Here is a 19,008-nt window from a genome sequence, read left to right as displayed (position 1 = left end):
TTTATTAATAATAAGAGGATCGTCAATAATAAAAAAGAGATGATGAATAATAAACTATATATATATATATATATATATATATATATATATATATATATATATATACAATAAATGATAAGTGAAAAAGATGAGATTCGAGCTCAAAATATTATGATAATCTATTAAAGTTTTTACCGACTAAATTAGTTGATACCCTCAAAATATATTGATAAGTGGATTTGGTACACAGTGCACTACCAATCCAATATTTTAGGTATACCAACAATAGTTTATCTATCATATTTACCCAGCAATAATCTCCGCTAAGCAAAATATATTAAAAAAACTCTTTTAAGAGTTGAGCCACTACAGTTCACGGCTTAAATCTCCATCTTTAACCAATTTAAATTGTGTGCAACAGGAACAAAATCACAATATGAGATTAGTTTATTCCACTCTACCATAGCCGAGGAAAACTCAACTAAGATTAAGACTGGTGGTGGCTATTAGTTATGATATAAATTCACTTGAGAAATCGGAATTCCGAGACATCAATACTACGATAAGATCTGTAGCCAACAACAGAGGTGCAAGCCAAATATCACTAATATAATAAATAGAGAGCACACTGATTTGAAACCGATCGTAATTTGCCATTTAGTTAAAACGGAAGCCAACTAAGGTCCAACCAACATGGCGAACCCAATTAACCATGACAACCTAAACTAGGCGATGGCATGTCACCACGTAAGAATACCCATTCAATATGACGTCGGACACCCAAAAGTGAATATTTCTTTTTGACACCACGATGACATCTCGCGCGCGCGCGCACGCACACACAAAGGATGGTCATACACAGCCTTGCCTCTCACCTCTACATGCAGAAAGACTTGTCTGTCTCTTAGCATCAACTTCACTAATTTTAAAGGTCAGTCTTCGCTAGCAAAATAAGAAACACACTAATGCTTCATTAATGTCTCAAAGATTTTTCTCCATCCCACACTTTGTAATGTAGTCCAATATGATGTGCTATAACAACTGTCTATCTAACCTTCAGGCACACTCTTTTGAGTTGGACTCTTGGAGTGGGTTACCTGCTCTTTTGCATGCCGGTCTTCTTAGAATAACATACAACAAGAAGAAAGAGCTTTTAGCATGAAAGATATGAAGGAACTGACGCTTCGATTGCATAAATAGTCTTTATTAGGTGATAGGATCGAATATACGGAGAATGTTAGTAGAATGGATCATCAATAGGATTACATTGAATACATTGAAGGATATTCTTGAATTGGCTCCAGTATAACTAGTTTGCTCTCTTCAGATATTTTAGTTGCCGAGCGTGACGAGAGTTGGAATTTGCCCATGATCAACAAGATCAATCTTGTTCAACCTCATGCAGCAGAGGACCTGCTCCGGAAGTTCCTCCTGCTTCTGGGCCTGCATCAATTCTTGCTGAAGTTAGTTCAACATCAGATGGATAAGCATTAGTGGATGTTCAAGATGACTCGGGAGACAGAAATGTCAGGTGAACATGATGCTTTAATCTTTTGTTTAACCATGACTGGATAAGAAAGGAGGTTCTGATCAATGCCCGTGAAGCTTCCATGGTGTTGTAAAGAGAGACATAAGATCCTCTTGATAGTTAAATGTGCAGTCAGTCAAGTGATCAAGTACATTCAAGCAATACTGATCCATCTTATCTTTTGGCAGAGAAAACAGCAAATGATCTATGAAAGACAAACACAAAATATTACTCCATTCAGAGCCTTAAAAAAGATCTCTCCACACATCTCAATCCTGAAGTCCACTTTAAAGATTAAGGACTACAAATGAAGAAACTTATATTAGAACAAATGTACTCTATCTAAAGCCCCAAGAAAGAGACTTCCACACATTTAATGTGCTGAAGTACACATTGAAGATTGAGGGCTACAAATGCATAAACCTGATTGTTTTACTTTATTGGATTCTTATATGATTGTAAATTATATGGGTAGGAAAAATGGATAGAACAGCAAGATTCAAGATGTGATCCAATAAGAAGAGTATTACAAAAGCACAGTCAGTGTGTACAAGAACCACATGAAGGTGCAATTGCAATATAGTAATATCACTTTCTAGCAATGAACTATATATGTTATTGTGGAACTTGTAAATGGGCAAAGATCCAATGGGACATGGAGTTATGAGTGCGATAAAACCAAATATATTGTGTGCATTTATCATGATAAATTAACCAAGAATAAATTTGATATGTGGGTAACAGTGATCCCATGGAGTCGAGGACAACTCTTCTATAATTTGATCTCTTTAATTAGATATACATTTCTTGTCAGTATCAGATGTATCATGCTTCTTCCACTTGTGTAGGATTATTAGAGTATGATGCACTAGCAGTACTGAATATATATTTCTTCTGTTTCTGTTTAAGTTAAAAAAAAAATCAATATTTGAATTAGAAAGTAGTGTTATATCAAATTCACCTTTTATATCTGATAAGAATGAGTTCATCTTACATCAGCAAATTGGGAACTTCTTCGCCTAAATATTACAAGACATGAGAGATTATACAAGAACAAATGGATGTTCTGGAAAGCAAGGTATGCCAAACAAATAGCAAAGAGTAATCCTTAATAAAGTCTGTCTTGGCTTAACAATCATGTCATATACCTGAAACAAAAATGAAGAGGATTTGAGGTGCTAAATATGTCTTTTTGTATCACCCTCTTCTCTAGCTTCAAATTTTCTTCAATCTCAATATCTAATTCTCCACTGTTTCACCAACTTCTCTTCACTTAACTTTTACTTGTCTTTCCTTTTAGATTGTTTCAAAATGCAGCAACTTTGATCTAATTACTCTTGCGTGTTGACTATTATGATTTGTTGGGAATATTAATTGAAATTATATTTATTCGGAATATTCATTAACTTGAAGGATGCATGATAACTTTTTGGCACAATAATTAAAGCACACAACTTTGTTGTACAATAACAAAGCTGAGTAATTTCTGAGGCTGCTTCATTTCTTGTACTATGTGGTATACATTTACATCTCTAGTTAATTGATAGGTGAAGGATCATATGTTTTCAATGATTTACATGTTATAATGGCCTTTCTTAGGTGGTATTATATAACATAGCTTTTTCTAGAAACAAAGAAAATTTGAAATTCAGGTTTAGTTGCTTCTAGCCTTCTCGCTTCTTTCCCCAACTCTCCATCTCTCTATCTCGATCTCTGTCTTGCATATCTGGTTTTATAATCATTTACATAGTCTTCTCTGCTTTGACTTCTATCTGATCTATATTTATTCTCGTTTCCAGTTGTGGATTTATATCAGACCTACTTCTTCATGTAAGCTACTTGATACAGCTTATTTGGAATGAAAGTCTTCTATTCGAAGCTTTAGATGCATTTTTCCTGTATTATCCTCTACAATCTATAAAATTTGATCCATAGTTAAAGTTAGTCTCTAGTCTCTCACTCCTCTCTCATATATATTACAAATTTTGACTCAAGCCAGTTATGGAGCTTATATATTACTGACAGCTCTCGGCACAACTGGAGTTTATGCATCACTCACATTCAAGATGTTAATTATGGAGATGCATGCTTTGCCACAGTCTGGAGATATTTCCTAATGATTTTCTTTCTTAGTGAAGTTGTGGTTGATAGTTCGATACCTATATAGGTGTTAAAGAAGGCTAAGCAAACACAAATCAAAGGTGGTTCGGCTTAATGAAGCTCCACAATATGTGCAACTCTGTTTCTTTGATGTTGCTGCTTGACCATTTGTTGTAGCTCACATTACTTAGCATTAAGTTGAGATTGTGTAACAACTACGGGATCTGTGCACTAAGATCCTAACAGTCATACGTATTTATCATTTGGTTTGGAAATTGGAGATCAATTTAGAATGAATATTTTAAGCAGCTTTGCTCATCGAAGATTCAGGTGAAAACTCTAGACTTCTGAGAATTAGTAACTTGTCATCAAACAATCTATTTTTTTCATGATAATCTAAGCCAAAACACAAAACTGGGCCAAACATGCATTAAAAATTACCTGGATTGTTAAACCCAAATCAAGGATCCCATGCTTCAGACGATCTCGAAAAGCTTCTAGGCCTTTTCTTGATATGTAGCTGAAGCGATGTATGTCAAGGTCAATCTCAAAGTAATTTTCACCCTGCAATAACAGCATGTAAAGAGTAAGTACTATCCTAGTTTTCTAAAACAAAGTACAAAAGTCGTCCATGGTACTACAGACAAACTGCTGGATAAAAAGGTTTTCATAAAACTTGGAAGATACAGGATTTAATTATCCAATTTTAAGATTATACAACTAATTATCCAATTTTAAGATTAAACTGAATTTTCAAGTATATAGGTTAAGCAACTTCTGCACAGAAATGCATCTCAAAGTAACAACATTTTAGAATAGTTTAACCAGAAATACAATACATCTTTTATCCTTACCTGATAAAAAGTGTGTTGAGGGCGTGAAAGCACAGGCTTCCTATTATATCCTTGTATTAGCTTTCTTTCTGCAGCGCTCAAATTAAGATCCTCTGGGTTGACCACTCCACCAATAATTTTTAACCTCTCTCTAAAGGGTACACTGGATTCACTTGCAAATCCTTTAACCCTTTCCATTTCATCATCGATAAATTTCTGCAGAAGGCTAAATACTATCAGCTCAAGGAAACATAGAAGTTGAAAATGTGTACAAGCCACTTGTTTTTCTCTTTTTCCCTTTCTGTTTGTTCTAAGAGTGCAACTAACACATTTATTGCACCGATCAACTGTCATTGATTCCTAAAAAGAAACTTACCCTTACTAAATCCTGGAAACTAGAAGAAACTTCTTTCTCATATGATTCAGAAATTTTAAAATACAACACAAGGCTCATTCCTTCACCATCACCTTCACCAAGAAACATTGCAGCAGGATAAGTAGGCACCTGTTAGGAAGACATAAAACATAAGCTTTGCTTCTGACCTTTTTAATCAAGAAAAAGGCAGTCCTTGTAATAAGCAGCTTGACTAATACCTGAATATTAACAATCAGCAGCGAGGGAAGTTTCCCATGTGGCTTGACATATGGAAGCTCAATGTGTTGAGCAATATGATGTATTTTGCGTGGGCATACAAACAAGTCAACACCAATAGGATAATATGGTGCATAGTTTGGAGCCGGAGATTTTTTCTTGTCCCTGCATAAGAATTTTTACATAAAATACAAATCAAATGACAGAAGCAAAAGACGAAAAGGTTAGCAGCTTCAAGCCACAGAAAGAATATGAGTTTGACAAGAATATTGAAGAACTCATGCATGAAAAGTTTTTGGCTACATAGAGCAGAAAGAACATTCATTTAACATGTACAGGGAAAACTCATGCCTGAAGTAGCTTTCTCCACGAAGATCAAAAGTAGAAGGATCAAGATAGGACCAGCATCCTGGAGTTGGTTTCTCCCCTCGAGCATGTGGGATAACTAGACCTCCTCGGGGACGAAATAAGAGTCTTGTTGAGGCACCTATTTCAACAAAAGAAAAAGTAGTTCTTGTTGACAATGTTTGGACAACAATGCAAGTTTAGATGAAAAACTTTCAAGAATGAAATGTATAAATATAAGTTCCACACCCATCTTGAAAGCAGTAGAGAATTGCAGAAAGCCAACTTGTCAAGTTTGATATTTTAAAAACTAATGACAAGCACAGAGTAGCCAAAATGCATTGACAAGGTTACCAAATATATTGCTTACCAAATATGTTGTCACCACAAACTCTTGAAGAATTCATCACAGGTATGGAATTTACAAAAAAATAGTACATAAAGTCATGGTTCGTCTTACCGGTCCATATCGGTGTACCGACCAGCTATTGGTATGATATATATTTTGTTGTATCGAGTCGTACTGAGTATATCGACACATGATATATAGGAGCATACCAATGTACTGCCCATATCGGTCCCCTATCAGATCGGTATGTACCGCCCATACTGAGCAGTACATCACGGTATGACGAACCTTGCATGAAGTATGGTACTAGAATGAAAGCAAAGACAACCAACATGCTATACCAAAAAAAAGCTATGTATCAACTAATTCTAAAAAAAATATTATAAGAAACCTTTTATCCTGATTGTCTCCTACAATTTATTAAGATAGAAGGTTCCAGAACTAACAAAATATGTAAAAGGCTCCTTTTTGATCCTCGAAGAAACCATTAATAAGAGAAAGCATAATATTTTGTACGTGATAAAAAGTGAAACATTATGCTAACTTTGATAACATTCAAGTGTGACATTTAAAAATCCATAACAACTAGGTTGATGTGGGCCATAAGTATATTATATATATATATATATATATATATATATATATATATATATATATATATATATAATAAAAATTAAACAGAGTGGATGTTAATTGTTTATACTCACGGAACTCGGTGGTTTCTTCTCCATCATAAGACTTCCTCGTGTAAGAAAGCCTGATAACTGCAGACTTTTTCTTTTGACAAGATGGGCTAAGTTTTGTCATGTGATAGATCTTATCATTGAAGCTCACAGAAGAAACTAATTTGCGCAAGTATGATTGTTTCTTGTTCCCAAGAGACTTCTCTTCAGTATCATGTCTTTCTCTCAAACCTTTAAAGCTACCATATGAATCTGCCAAAAACTTTCTCTTCTTCATACAAGCTTCGGAGCCTAGGGTCTTATTGACCTTTCCCATAGGAAGTTCACGACGGTGAGGCTTTATAATTTCTGAGCCATCAGCATCCTTCGCTTCGTCCTTGCATGAAATCTTATCCATCTTACCTTCTCTTTTTAAGTAGTGTTCAACTGCCAATGTCACTGGAGTAGTACCACAAAATCCCTCCAACTTATACATTGCATCAACTAGTCGTGAAGCATTTTCATATTGCAACATTTGAGCCCCTATTTCATCCACTGATGGACTAGAATCTGCAAATGATAAAAAGTAATAAGTACTTGTTGGAAGGTCAGTTATGAAATTATATCTCACAGGATTCATGTACTTGACCTCCATGGACACTGCTGAAATCATCATCAGAATCAGACTCTAAAATGCTGACCGAGTCAAACCATGTGTCTTCCTGGCATATTCCTACAAACATTTGTATGTAGGTTAGACTTTGAGGAAGAAAATAACAATATACATAGTATCAAGAGAGCAAATGACCATCTGATCTTGTAGTGGGTAATTCTTCATGTTTTCTTCGATGTGGTGCCTTCTACCACTATCTTCTATTTTCACAGGATGTATGAAGAAATTGCTCATGTCAAAAGAAGTGAACTCCTCCCATTCGAATGATAATTATTATGATGATTCATATTTCATATTATGATGATTATTATTGTGGCCATGTTGATTCATTGGAATTAACCTCAGTACACACTTCTTTTAGATTTACCTCGCCATCAGTATAAATACAGAAAAGAAAACATCAAGAGTAGATCTAGGAAGGTGCAAGATTATTATGAGGCAAACCAACTAGGCAAAGCAAATGCCAGGGTGTATATATTTGAAAAAGAAATAGAAAGCAAAACAATCAACTTACAAAAAACAATTCTAAGCAGAGTCTAGGAAAACTGTCATACAATGTATAGTATACATATCCAGATAGAAAATAGTTCGAGTTTGAAGAACAGTACCATAAGAGTCAATCTGACTATGGTGCCACTGCAACTGCGTTAGATGGAATTTTCCGCTTGTTCTTGCAGCAGTCTCAACATGAACAAACTCACTTAAAGCATAATCAGTTAAGCAATTTCCAGCAGTGCCAATCTGAGTTTTAGATGCCTTAGGACGGGAACCTGAAATTTTTCCATGGTATTTTCTGGATCTGTGGGTGTACTTTCGAGTCCTAGATCTACCGCTTGGCTTTGATATGCATACACCCATGATGATCACTCAGCGTTATGAAGCTGGGCAACAAGGACAAATCCTTTGATCAATATTCAAAACTCTATAGGAAATCCAGATAAAAAATACACAAACTTCAAGAGAAAAAGATCTAAGATGTATGTGCTTCAATAAAAAATGTCAGAAATTACAGATAACAGGTGAGACTGAGACATCATCAAATGTTATATCCATCTTTTTTTCTGTCAGACAGGACTAATAAATGCAGAGTTCACCTGTTTAGAAAATGACTTATTATTTGTAGGTTCCATTTTCCAAAACCTTTTTCAGCTGCTGACTTTAGTACAGTTTTTTACAAGTTTCAGATGTTCTTGATAATATCATGTCAACCTGACGCTTGAAAATGATGACTACAAAACACGTTTTCAGCATTTTATTTAGAGTCAATCAACTCCAGCAATTGCAATGTATCTCTACTGCAATGAATTCAGTTGAGTCAATCCAAAGAATGAACTAAATAATACTGGGGAGTATACTAAGAAAAGGATAAGTGAGATATCATAATCATCATTGTATCATACATTTGATATGCTGGACCAAAAATTACCCAACGAGAACAATAACATAAAACTTTACCAACAAAGACTTAGAAACAATGTAAGCCACTCATCTACCTAGCAATCAAATTAAAAAAGAATGAACTAAATAATACTGGGGAGTATACTACTTAGAAAAAGATAAGTGAGATATCATAATCATCATTATATCAAACATTTGATATGCTGGACCAAAACTTACTCAACAAGAACAATAGCATAAAACTTTACCAACAAAGACTTAGAAACAATGTAAGCCACTCATCTACCTAACAATCAAATTTAAAAAGAATAGCTCACCGCAAATGCTAAAACCTCAGACATGCCTTCACCTATTTGACACCTTTCACAATGCACAGCCTCAGGAACCACAAGTTACACTCTAGAGATGCACAGACAATCCAGTAAAACACAACATCTCATGCACATCCAATATCCAATTACAAAAATCACTAACTGCTTCTTACTTCACCTATAGCATGCCCCAAAGAGAGACCAAAGTCATGTTTTATAACTGTGATTCACACAAGCAACTTTAGTGAAGAAAAGACATCTTTAGAATGATGAGGAGAGTTTTCATCAGGATCACTTAAGAGAAAATGAATATAAATATAGATAGAAGAACAAAGATGAAAAATAAAAGAATCAAGAGAGAATAGTGCTACACGATAAAGGAAAGAGGAGGGAAGAGTATTCAAAAATCAAAACTAAAAGAAAAAAAATGGATGAAGCTTCGATTAATGTCAAGTTTGAATTTCAGGTATATGTCTCAAGCATTAGTCACCCATGAGATGTTAATACTTTGTATGATGTACCAGTGATGCGTCCATTATAATTCATGATGTCAGTCAATTTTCATATCGTTCAAGGCTGATCCAGTCTTAGCTAATTTCTTGGTCTTATATCCAGAGATATATCATAATAAACTACACTTAGTGAAAATGAACTAGTCGGCAAGTTTTAACCAAATCTAGCTTACTCAATAGCCTGAAAAGAAGAAAAAGAAGAGAGGATTGGCAGAAGGAAAAGTACAAGAGGAAAACCGATGCGGAGAACAGTAAAACAAAATAGACTTGAGATTGAGTAACAGAGGAGATGTTTCTACTATTATATTTACTAGTCATAGCAACTCTGATATTTGCCATCTGCCACCACTATTACAATATTCTCCATCCAGTACCACATAAGAAAGAGGAAAGCAAATCAAAAGAAGGAAAGCAAAGGTTAGAGAGAAACTTCTAAATGTAAGAAAGTAAAGATCCCAACACAAAAGAAGTGAGATGTCATAAGATTATGAAGTAGCATTAAATTCAGTGGCCACTTGTTTCAAGTAAACTTTTGTTTATTTGTCTCTGTATTATCCAATACTTGATTCTCATGAATGTTCAAGAAGCATTGGGCCACTGTGGAGCCTACTGTCATCTTAGCTACAAGTGAAAAGTTTTGGTCATCATCATTTAGTATGATAGTTTATAATAAATATACATAATTACTTTTATTGAATTATTCTCCCTTATTTTTCATTGTTATCTTTTATGTTTTGGATTTGTGCCTTTCAAAAGTGATCCATCTTTTGAAATGTGAATGTAAAAGAATAATTTAGAACAAAATATTTTTGGCTTCTCAAATTTTTTGATTTTATATATTTATGTGACCAATCCTAATCATACTGATATGCTCCAATCATTCCTGTTAATCTCAATCATTGCAAAAACTATTACCAATTTTGCAAACTATGTTATCTATATAAGACATCAAAACTTGTTAGTTTTGCCAGATATTAGATACTCTGAAACATAATAGAAATCTTCTGCAATTTATACATATTTATATTAAAATATTGAGCATATGTGGGACACTTGTATCATTTTTATAAGGCTTAAAAGCAAGTTCGACAATCATTAAAAAATGCATCTAATAAGTACTTTTGACATAGTATTTAATGTTTTGTGAATATGCATGTAATAACTTTGTGCATTGTTTCCAAGCATATGAATGATTCCTATAATTAGTAAAGATTTGACAAATGAAGATCTCAACCTCTATAACAATACATTAAAAAGGTATATGCATTAATTATCATGTCCATGTCATGGCATGCCATACAATTATAAGATTTGTCTATGTCTAATCAAAAGTTACATCATGGTTGATTGCCTGAATAATGTTATAACATATTTACATTCAGCTATTTCTTATTTTCTTATTTCTATTATCACATAAATACTAGTTCTAGCAAATCCATCCACTAGTTGTAGGTTTCTTCTCTTTTTTCATTTTTTTTCCCATGGGCCAAAAGTTTGATCCAATTTTATTGCAAATCTACATAAATTTAAATTTCTGTAACACCATAGAGAGAAAATAACAGTTGATATATGTTGTCATTGGTTTGTTGATATAGATACGCTCCCTCGATCTATTCACCCTTTGTTGATATAGACACACTCCCAGAAAAACGTCCTCATTGTTTATAATCACAATTTTGTGTTAAGTTTATTAGTCATTTGAAGATATTAACCTTCATGATAGGAACCAATTTTTATAATTCTGAGGCCTGGCTGTACTTGATTTAACACTACAAAAGACTGGAAATTCTAGATGAGAACACACCACTACAAACAATTCCATCTTGACGAATATCAATTTGAGCTTAGATCTAAATTAAGTATAATTTGATAGAGGTCAGGTGTAGAAGTTATAGGCTTAAGTTTACTTTTTTTATATTGAATTTATTTTATAGACACTTTCTAGGTTTAATTTGTCGCAAAAACCTTTTTATTTTCAATGTGTTATGTGATTATTTTTATTAAATTTTGGTCAAAATTGAGCTTATGTTAGTTTAAATTAACGTGGCCTTAGTTAGCCAATTTATTTTTTTATTCAGTAGTAATTTGGTTTAGACTTAAAGCTTTGTTATTAATGCCCAATTTTGGATAGTTTTAAATAGTTGTTAGTTGGGACTTTAAATGGCTGTATTCTGATATGTTTTGTGTTCAGAGAAGGTATATAAGTTCTTCGTTTAGGTTTCATGAATGCAATGCTCACTACCCCATCCAACAACATCAGCAGTAATGATGCTCACTCTCTTTAAGACCAAGTTTTACACATGTACAAAAAGCTTAATACCTACTATTGAAATTATATTTTTATTACCAATGATAAAATTTAATACCATGAGAGACTAATTCTAACAATTTACAACTAACTAATACTGCACTTCAACAATGTACAGTTTTCTGTTTTCAAATCATAAAATAAATCTCGATTAGAAGACAATTACAAAACACAAAGTTTTACTAGGATTATCAAGTAATATAAAACACAATCAGCTTGTGATCATGATCATGAGATTAACCCCAATGAGCAACAACAAGAGGTTAAATAGAGCATTATCATTTGTACCTCACTATGGACTTAACAATATAACTAGATGGTTAAAGTTAGTCATGCTGCAGAGTAGCATTTCACCTTCAAAAGTTACAGAAATCTTAAGAGAATATACTTTGATTTGCAATGGTCAGTTTGAATTGAACGACATTGAGACTTTTGCTGTTACTTACAAGCAAAGGAGGCAGGTATGCAGCAGTTTTACCTAGTTGAAAACATAATAAACAAAAAATTATCCCTTCGATTTTTGAATTTTAAAATGGAAAAAACAAGAGATGAGGTGACTGGAAATTCCACATCGCAGACCACATACCACTGTCAGAACTTATATGAATCTGGGTACAGAGAAATCTAAATATAGGAAAATGAATCACGACGACTTAGATGCATGCGTGCATCTTATGACTCCAAAATTACACGAAAGAACATAGAAAGACAAAGAACATAATCTAGAATCTAGATAACAAACTCGTGAGCAAAACATTAAAAGGTAAATTCCTTTTAAGGAACCCAAGATAGGCTGGTACCACCAACAGAGCTTGATGGTTACACCGTATAAGATAAAGTAAGAGGAGCACTGGAACAAAAAATGCACTATACAACAGCGGATGATGAAACTAAAGAAACAAATGGGGAGGGCGACAAGTACCTGAGAGTAATTTATTGGATCAGAACAGGACGAGAGGTATAACCCATGAAAAAGATTAGAACGGCATGGATCGAAAAAGAGAAGTAAACATTCTAACCGGCAACAATTGCCAATAGGAGAGGGAGCGGCATCTCAAAGATGTCGTGCCCTCTTCTCTTCTTCGAGTCCCTACGAGGAGGAGGAAGACGAGAAGAGGCTAAAAGGAGAGATTGCCACCCTCGCATCCTGGCTATTCTTAGACTCCTTTCTATTTAGCGATCTGGAAGCCCTCTCCGGATCGAGCGAGACTCGGAGGCTCCAAGCTGCCCCCTCGCCCCATGTGGAAGCCAAGCCCGACGAGTACGGGCAACTACATCGATTCAACGAAGCCTCTCTCTCTCTCTCTCTCTCTCTCATATAATATATATATATATATATATATATATATAATAAATTTATGAAAACACTCCTTTCTTTGATACCGACGTTCTTTGCCCCTTGTTAGACTCATTCTCTCCGCTCTTGTGTAATTAGTGATGACAGTGATTTAATTAGACCTTTCCTTATGTGCGAGAGGTATTGTTACCTCCGTGAACTTAGTCGAACCTTTTTACGTGTAAGGGTCACGAGCAAGGATGATAAGAGCAATCATTGTCATACCCCCTCGTTTTCTAGGTGAGACCAACGAGGGTCACCATCGTTGCACCCCTTTCTTCATCACATTAGAACGAGACGGGTTCGTGAAGACGACGATAGGTTTGGTAAGACAAAGAGGAGAGGAGGCAACGGTGGAGGCGATGCAAGGGCAGTGTAGGGTGGAGATGACAATGGGCTTGACGGAGATAGGGTAAATTGGTATTTTCACATAATAATGGGTGTTTCGCAAGAATTTTTCAAAGATATATGCATATATTAAGAGTAAAAAAAATTAAAGTACTTTTACATATGTATTCTTAACATATACTCATGTTACAATTCAGATTAGTCACGTCTACCTATAGCTACTAGCTAATTAAAGTTAAAAAAGAAAGAAGAAATATAATATACCTTAAATAAGCATAATATTCTCATCATCAGAATAAGAAAAATTAAAGGTGTTTTACATAAATATATTTGCAAAATTTTGAAAATATTGTATTTATCCTTACAAATGCTGATATGCAAATATATCCCTCTATGTATTAATATCCTTCGTACTGATACGTATGTCCCTCTTCTACTACATTAATATTGATAGATAATAATACATATGTATTAATATCTCCTTCTTGATATCAATGCATATGTATTAATATCCTTCATATTACTACAGATATATCCAAGTATATCTCTCTTCTACTAAAATTAGGTTAATCACTTTTAACTATCGCTAGCATTGACTAATAGTTGAAAAGAAATTATAATATAAAAGTACCTTAATTATTAAATTTGAAGAAATATTTACCCTTAATAAATTTGAAGAAAAAGAATATTCAATATCCATTACTTTGGTTGACTTTGATTTTTTTTTTACTTGAACTGATTTGATGGACTGAACCAGATCGATTCAATATAACTCTAAATATTTAATTATTTATTATTAGGGCCTAGTTTATGTTTTTTTTTCCCCCTAAATCACTCTGCTACTCTCATTCTACCATACAATAGCACATTCTACTCTCATTCTTGCTCGTGGTGGCTGACAATGTCACCGTCTCCATCCATCTAAAGTGGCAGCAAAGGAGCGTCGTCGAAGAGGAGAGGAAGGGGAGCTCGCTAATGACATCGGTGGTGGCATCGTCGTCGTCGACTTCCTCCTGTAGGTATCACCGAAGAGGAGAGGAAGGGGAGTAGTGGTGATCGTTGATAGATGAGTTACTGTCTTTCCTAAAAGAGTTAAAAGTTCATGACTATGAAATAATTATTTCATTAATTATTTCTTTAATGTTGGGTTATTTTGGGTATTCGGTGGTGTATGTTTACACAGTTTTATTCAGTACATTCATCCAGTTATCTATATACCCTGTCACATTTGGAGTAGTAGAGTCATGGGAATAGTTTCTTTTCAAGTTTGGAAAATACTTTGGTGCACACTATGATTCTTTAAGTACTGTTAGTGATAAAAATCCAAGAATGCTTTTAGCAGTGAAAGAAATATTTTCAGAAGCATATCACAATTACTGTTTGGTTCATCTTTCCAAAAATTTAGTAAATATATGTGATTGGGGGGCTATCACGAGAGCACCTACTAAGTTGCATGCAAAACCTAATGAAAAAGTTATATCAAAAGTTAATCGTTGGATTTTAGGATTAGATAGAGAGAAGTTGGCTACGACATTTTTTTATAGAACGACAATATGCAATGTTAATGTCGACTGCTTTCTCATCGTCACCTTCCTTAGTGCAGCTTTAGATAATCGAATTAGCTTATGATTCACACATTTAGATAAATTTGTTGAGTTCTTGAACTGGATTCGGATGGAATTTACTGTGTATCTGAACTCTAAATTATAAAATTTATTTATTTGGGTCTTATTATCCAAGATACATGCTTTTACTGAGTAGTTTCGGATTATGTTTCCTCGGCTTAAAAACTATAAATACAAATGTCCCCAATATATTTTACTGTACCCCATGCTTCGTTGGCTTTGCAAATTCGAAACAAGCATGCGCTTTAAAATTTCTAATTGACGTTTTGAATTATGCCTTGCCAAGCAGCTGCAACCTCCCATCCAACCTTTATTAAAAGTCCAATACCTGCTTGTAGAGATGGACAAATAAATAATCCATCAATTCCAAAAGAGTACTCATGGGCATCCCGAAAGTCTCAGATGTTGTTCCTGTGTAAAAGTTGTGGTTGAAGAAATAGTTGGTAGAATCAAGAGCTCCCATGGCAAGGATTGAAGATATGATCAAGTGATTACAATGCACTGCATCGTTTCGATTAGATCAAATCTACCATAATGAGATCGTTTCGATTAGAGCCTTATAGTGGCTTATTTACAGGTAAACAGATGTACAACTCATCCTTCGTTTTCAATTCAACACACAGAAAGCTTGCAATTTTGCAGAACACAACAAAAAATAAATAAACAAGAAGCTCTAACCATACCATTGGACTGATACAATCTAAATTACCAGTAATTCACATAGGAAGACAAACCTTTTTCTAGTACCAAAGCACCATGCATGTAACCCTCAGGTTGTGATAATAGCACTATTATAGAGATCCAAGCTACTTAACAATGGATATATAAACATCAAGAAGGTTAAAAGAGAGAACAAACTTACATAACAAAAGGAGAGTTAGGTGCCTTTCTGTGGCAGAGTCTCGAATGCAGAGACAGTATTCAAGAATTTCACCCGATGCAAAGGGGCACCACTTTGCTTGATTGCGCATGCAGCCTTGTCCTCAAGGGGGCAACGTGCTCGCAATATGCAAAACACATGATTGTTCAACCTTCTTGATTTCTTCATAGCTTCCAATAGGTTCTCATATCCCTTCTTGGAAACAGAATGAAAGAAAGTTAGCATCAAAAGGGATAGCTTAGTTCTACCATTAAGACAGAAAGATTCTTGCATGATCAGCACCAATAAAAAGCATGAATAGTGAAAAGTAGCACTAACCAAGATCTAAAAGCACCTGAAAACTCTCCAAAAGCTAAACCTTAATCTTTCACAAATAGTTCATCCACTTAAACAGCATCATATTTATCATTATCTAAAGATGCTATTTTGCAGTTTGTTTTTCTTTTGGTTAGTCTTTTTATATGGAAAATTCAGCAACCTCCCCCAGATTTGTTTGTGTTGCTTTAACCAACTCATTCAACAGCTCAAAACTATCACTATGATTATTGTTCACAAAGGTAAAGTGAATAAGTTTGAGCAAAAAATGTGAAACAACTTGAAAAAGTTAAAAGACTGCTGATCTGTTTTGAAAAAGTTACAAGAACTACTCTTGATTATATCTGTCTTATTAACATAATTGCTATGGATCCATAAAAAAATCATCAACCAATATGTAACAGACAAAAAAAGAAATTGTGAAGAACAATGTGTGTCATCTCTAATATAGAACTATTGTAGTATCTCAAACACCAAATAAATATCATAGACTGCAGCAGAATTATACTGTATTATCCCAAACATTGGCAAGGCTGATATATTTCACATGACATCACATTATATTAAAGATGTCAACAAAAGGTCATATCCACAAAATTCTTATACCTGCGAGTAGTTATTAATCTTGGCTTGATCAGAAGATGGAGGTTGTACGAAAGTGGAGCTTTCTACTTCAGCAACATTTAGAAACTGGTAAGAATAATCAAAAAGCTCAAAGTGCTGCTGTTGTCCAAGTAAGTAGATAATGGTGCAACCGGCCCAAGCAACAGAGTCGCCTAAAAATTCATGTCTCCTTGATGCATCAAGAGTTGTTTCCTCCAAATATTCCTGGAAGTTCAGTGAAACTTTTAGAGATTCCTAGACACGAATATCTAAAAGAATATTCTTTGTTAAATTTAATGATCAGGACTAACAACTTTTAGATTTAGGGCAAGGAAAATCAAATTCTCTGCATTGTGCTGCAATTAAAACATGCAATTCTCAGGCAAAGCTTCTCACCAACCTCATCATTACTGCCCATTGCCTAGATATGTTTGTGTCAATATCATGTAGCTCCCACAGTGTCACATAAAAATTCCATCAAGTTGCTGGTTCAGGAATGCATAATAACCAAGCACTTATACATTAAGATATAAAACCTATACTCCATGCAGTATCCTCTTTGGCTACATTATTGTTAGTTAACACAAGGTAACCCAAGCAGGAGCTCTGTAACTTGTTGACCATAAAAGTCAAATGCAATTATTGTAACTTCCTACTGCAATAAAGTTACATCCATACGTACAACCATAGATTCTTTATTTAGATTCAAACTTTTCAATAGCTCTTTGGGGTCTTAGTGGTTAAATTCACCTTGGTCACCTAATATTATATCATCAGCAGATGACATGGATCACAGATCTCATTATACTCACATTCATTTCAAGGTGATTTCAGCATCTATTCCTCCGTTGGTGTCAACCACTCAATTTAGTAACTGGGTAAACTATTATCAGGTTGCATCGGTCCATCAAAATGTTATCCGATGACCTGAAGAGATAAAGAGACTCAGACTTCATTGTTACTTTTAGGCCCTTCTTGCATTTTGAACCAGTTTCATCTGGTCCTAACCTAATGGTTCAAACTCTTATTGAAACAAACCTCTCAAATTAAAAGAAATTATAGGATTGTATCAAAAAAGTAAAGTAAAAAAAAAGTCAATATGATGAACTTCTTGATGATTCTACTACGATTTCTACTGTTACTATGCCAGTCCATAAGTTTGTTACCAACTGTGTAAAACCTGAGCAGGCTATATCTCTAATGAGAAATTCCTTGTTGATTTAGTTTATTGGTCATTGTTGCTATTATGATTTAAATCCTACAAGTTATCTAAATTCAATATGACTATGACAAACAATTTGAAGTGTCCATGTTATGTATGGGTCACAGTGATATACCGCTGCAACTGAATAGTAGCATGCCAGACCATGCTGAGTATGTAACATCATTTTTGAGGAATTTTTTTAACTTAACACAATCGTGTTCCTAATGTGATGTTACCTATGCCTTAACGTAAACAGTGTCCACAATATTCTTGGAGAACTTAAGAACATAGTCCAGCTTTCATCAATCTAATCCTCATATAAAGGAAATATGCAATTAAAGTCTTCTCCACTGTAGAGTTTCAACCCAATCTAAGTTTCAATGAAATTTTCCACAATTCTTCATAAAAACTGATCAACCTTATCTTTCATAATATAAATTACACAAATAACTGGTTCACTAATGTGGAAGGAATGAAAACTTACAAACTGAAGGCCACTAAAAATGCGGTAAAAATCTTTAGTTGTTGTTATGTCAATGAACCCTGTCTTTGGAGTTGCGCTCCATTTACTGTAGTGTCTATCCAGTGCTGCACTTATGAAAGCAAGTGTGTATTCTAACACACTTCCAGTGCTCAATTTCGATTTGTACAGGAGATCTGCAACAGAATATCTTTAGCTCCATTATTGCAAGCCAATAAAGTAACTGAGGTATGCTGGTTAAAAAACAATTACAAAAAAAAGATCACATAGGACTATAATAACATGTGACCCTATAATTATCTGTATTCTGTGCAACATGTCTAATTGATAATTCAACAAAAATCAATGTCGCAAACAACAAACATATATCTTTAATAGAAATGGACAGTTATGTGCCAATACTGAACACCTATAAAACTATAACCATGTCAAATGATCAAAATCAGATGCAGAAGAAATTAACCCAAAACAGGCATATTAAGAAAAACAAAGACTCCCTGGGATTAGAGAAATTTTACCAGTAAATCTGTAAAACCTTTTATGGTTTATAATTTGCATTTTTCATTAATATTTTGCATTTTTCATTAATATATAAATGATGCAGCCTTCCATTCAAATGAGGATGG

The 19,008-nt window shown here is 34.2% G+C and overlaps 2 protein-coding genes across 10 annotated transcripts in view; both read right to left on the bottom strand.

Annotated features, from left to right (window-relative positions):
- Positions 1 to 1,167: 1,167 nt before the first annotated feature.
- LOC103980422 (uncharacterized) lies at positions 1,168 to 12,888 on the bottom strand. Of its 7 annotated transcripts, none has more exons than XM_009396839.3 (11): positions 12,513 to 12,888; positions 12,037 to 12,068; positions 7,670 to 7,942; positions 7,038 to 7,121; positions 6,434 to 6,958; positions 5,384 to 5,519; positions 5,035 to 5,197; positions 4,817 to 4,945; positions 4,462 to 4,656; positions 4,049 to 4,171; positions 1,168 to 1,422 (listed from the first exon to the last, which is right to left on the bottom strand). In XM_009396839.3, exons 3-11 carry the CDS (start codon positions 7,917 to 7,919, stop codon positions 1,312 to 1,314), a joined length of 1,716 nt encoding a protein of 571 aa, XP_009395114.1. In that variant the 5' UTR covers positions 7,920 to 7,942; positions 12,037 to 12,068; positions 12,513 to 12,888; the 3' UTR covers positions 1,168 to 1,311. The 7 variants fall into 7 exon arrangements, with proteins under 7 accessions (XP_009395114.1, XP_018681014.1, XP_064958590.1 ...); XM_018825469.2 differs by having other exon boundaries at positions 12,610 to 12,888; XM_065102518.1 differs by having other exon boundaries at positions 12,729 to 12,876.
- Positions 12,889 to 15,555: 2,667 nt separating this feature from the next.
- LOC103980423 (protein PIR) overlaps positions 15,556 to 19,008 on the bottom strand; it is a 47,458-nt gene continuing 44,005 nt past the window's right edge. For 2 of the 3 annotated variants that reach the window (XM_065102512.1, XM_065102514.1), the window contains 3 exons: positions 18,386 to 18,558; positions 16,701 to 16,922; positions 15,556 to 15,974 (listed from right to left, as the gene is read on the bottom strand). In XM_065102512.1, coding sequence (XP_064958584.1) covers positions 15,777 to 15,974; positions 16,701 to 16,922; positions 18,386 to 18,558 — 593 coding nt within the window. In that variant the 3' untranslated portion in view covers positions 15,556 to 15,776. The remainder of the gene's footprint in view (positions 15,975 to 16,700; positions 16,923 to 18,385; positions 18,559 to 19,008) is intronic. The other variant, XM_065102513.1, reaches the window with a different exon arrangement.

Source organism: Musa acuminata, chromosome BXJ2-4 (assembly GCF_036884655.1).
Source record: "Musa acuminata AAA Group cultivar baxijiao chromosome BXJ2-4, Cavendish_Baxijiao_AAA, whole genome shotgun sequence".
Lineage (NCBI taxonomy): Eukaryota > Viridiplantae > Streptophyta > Magnoliopsida > Zingiberales > Musaceae > Musa > Musa acuminata.
This window is presented reverse-complemented; position numbering and strand designations above follow the sequence as displayed.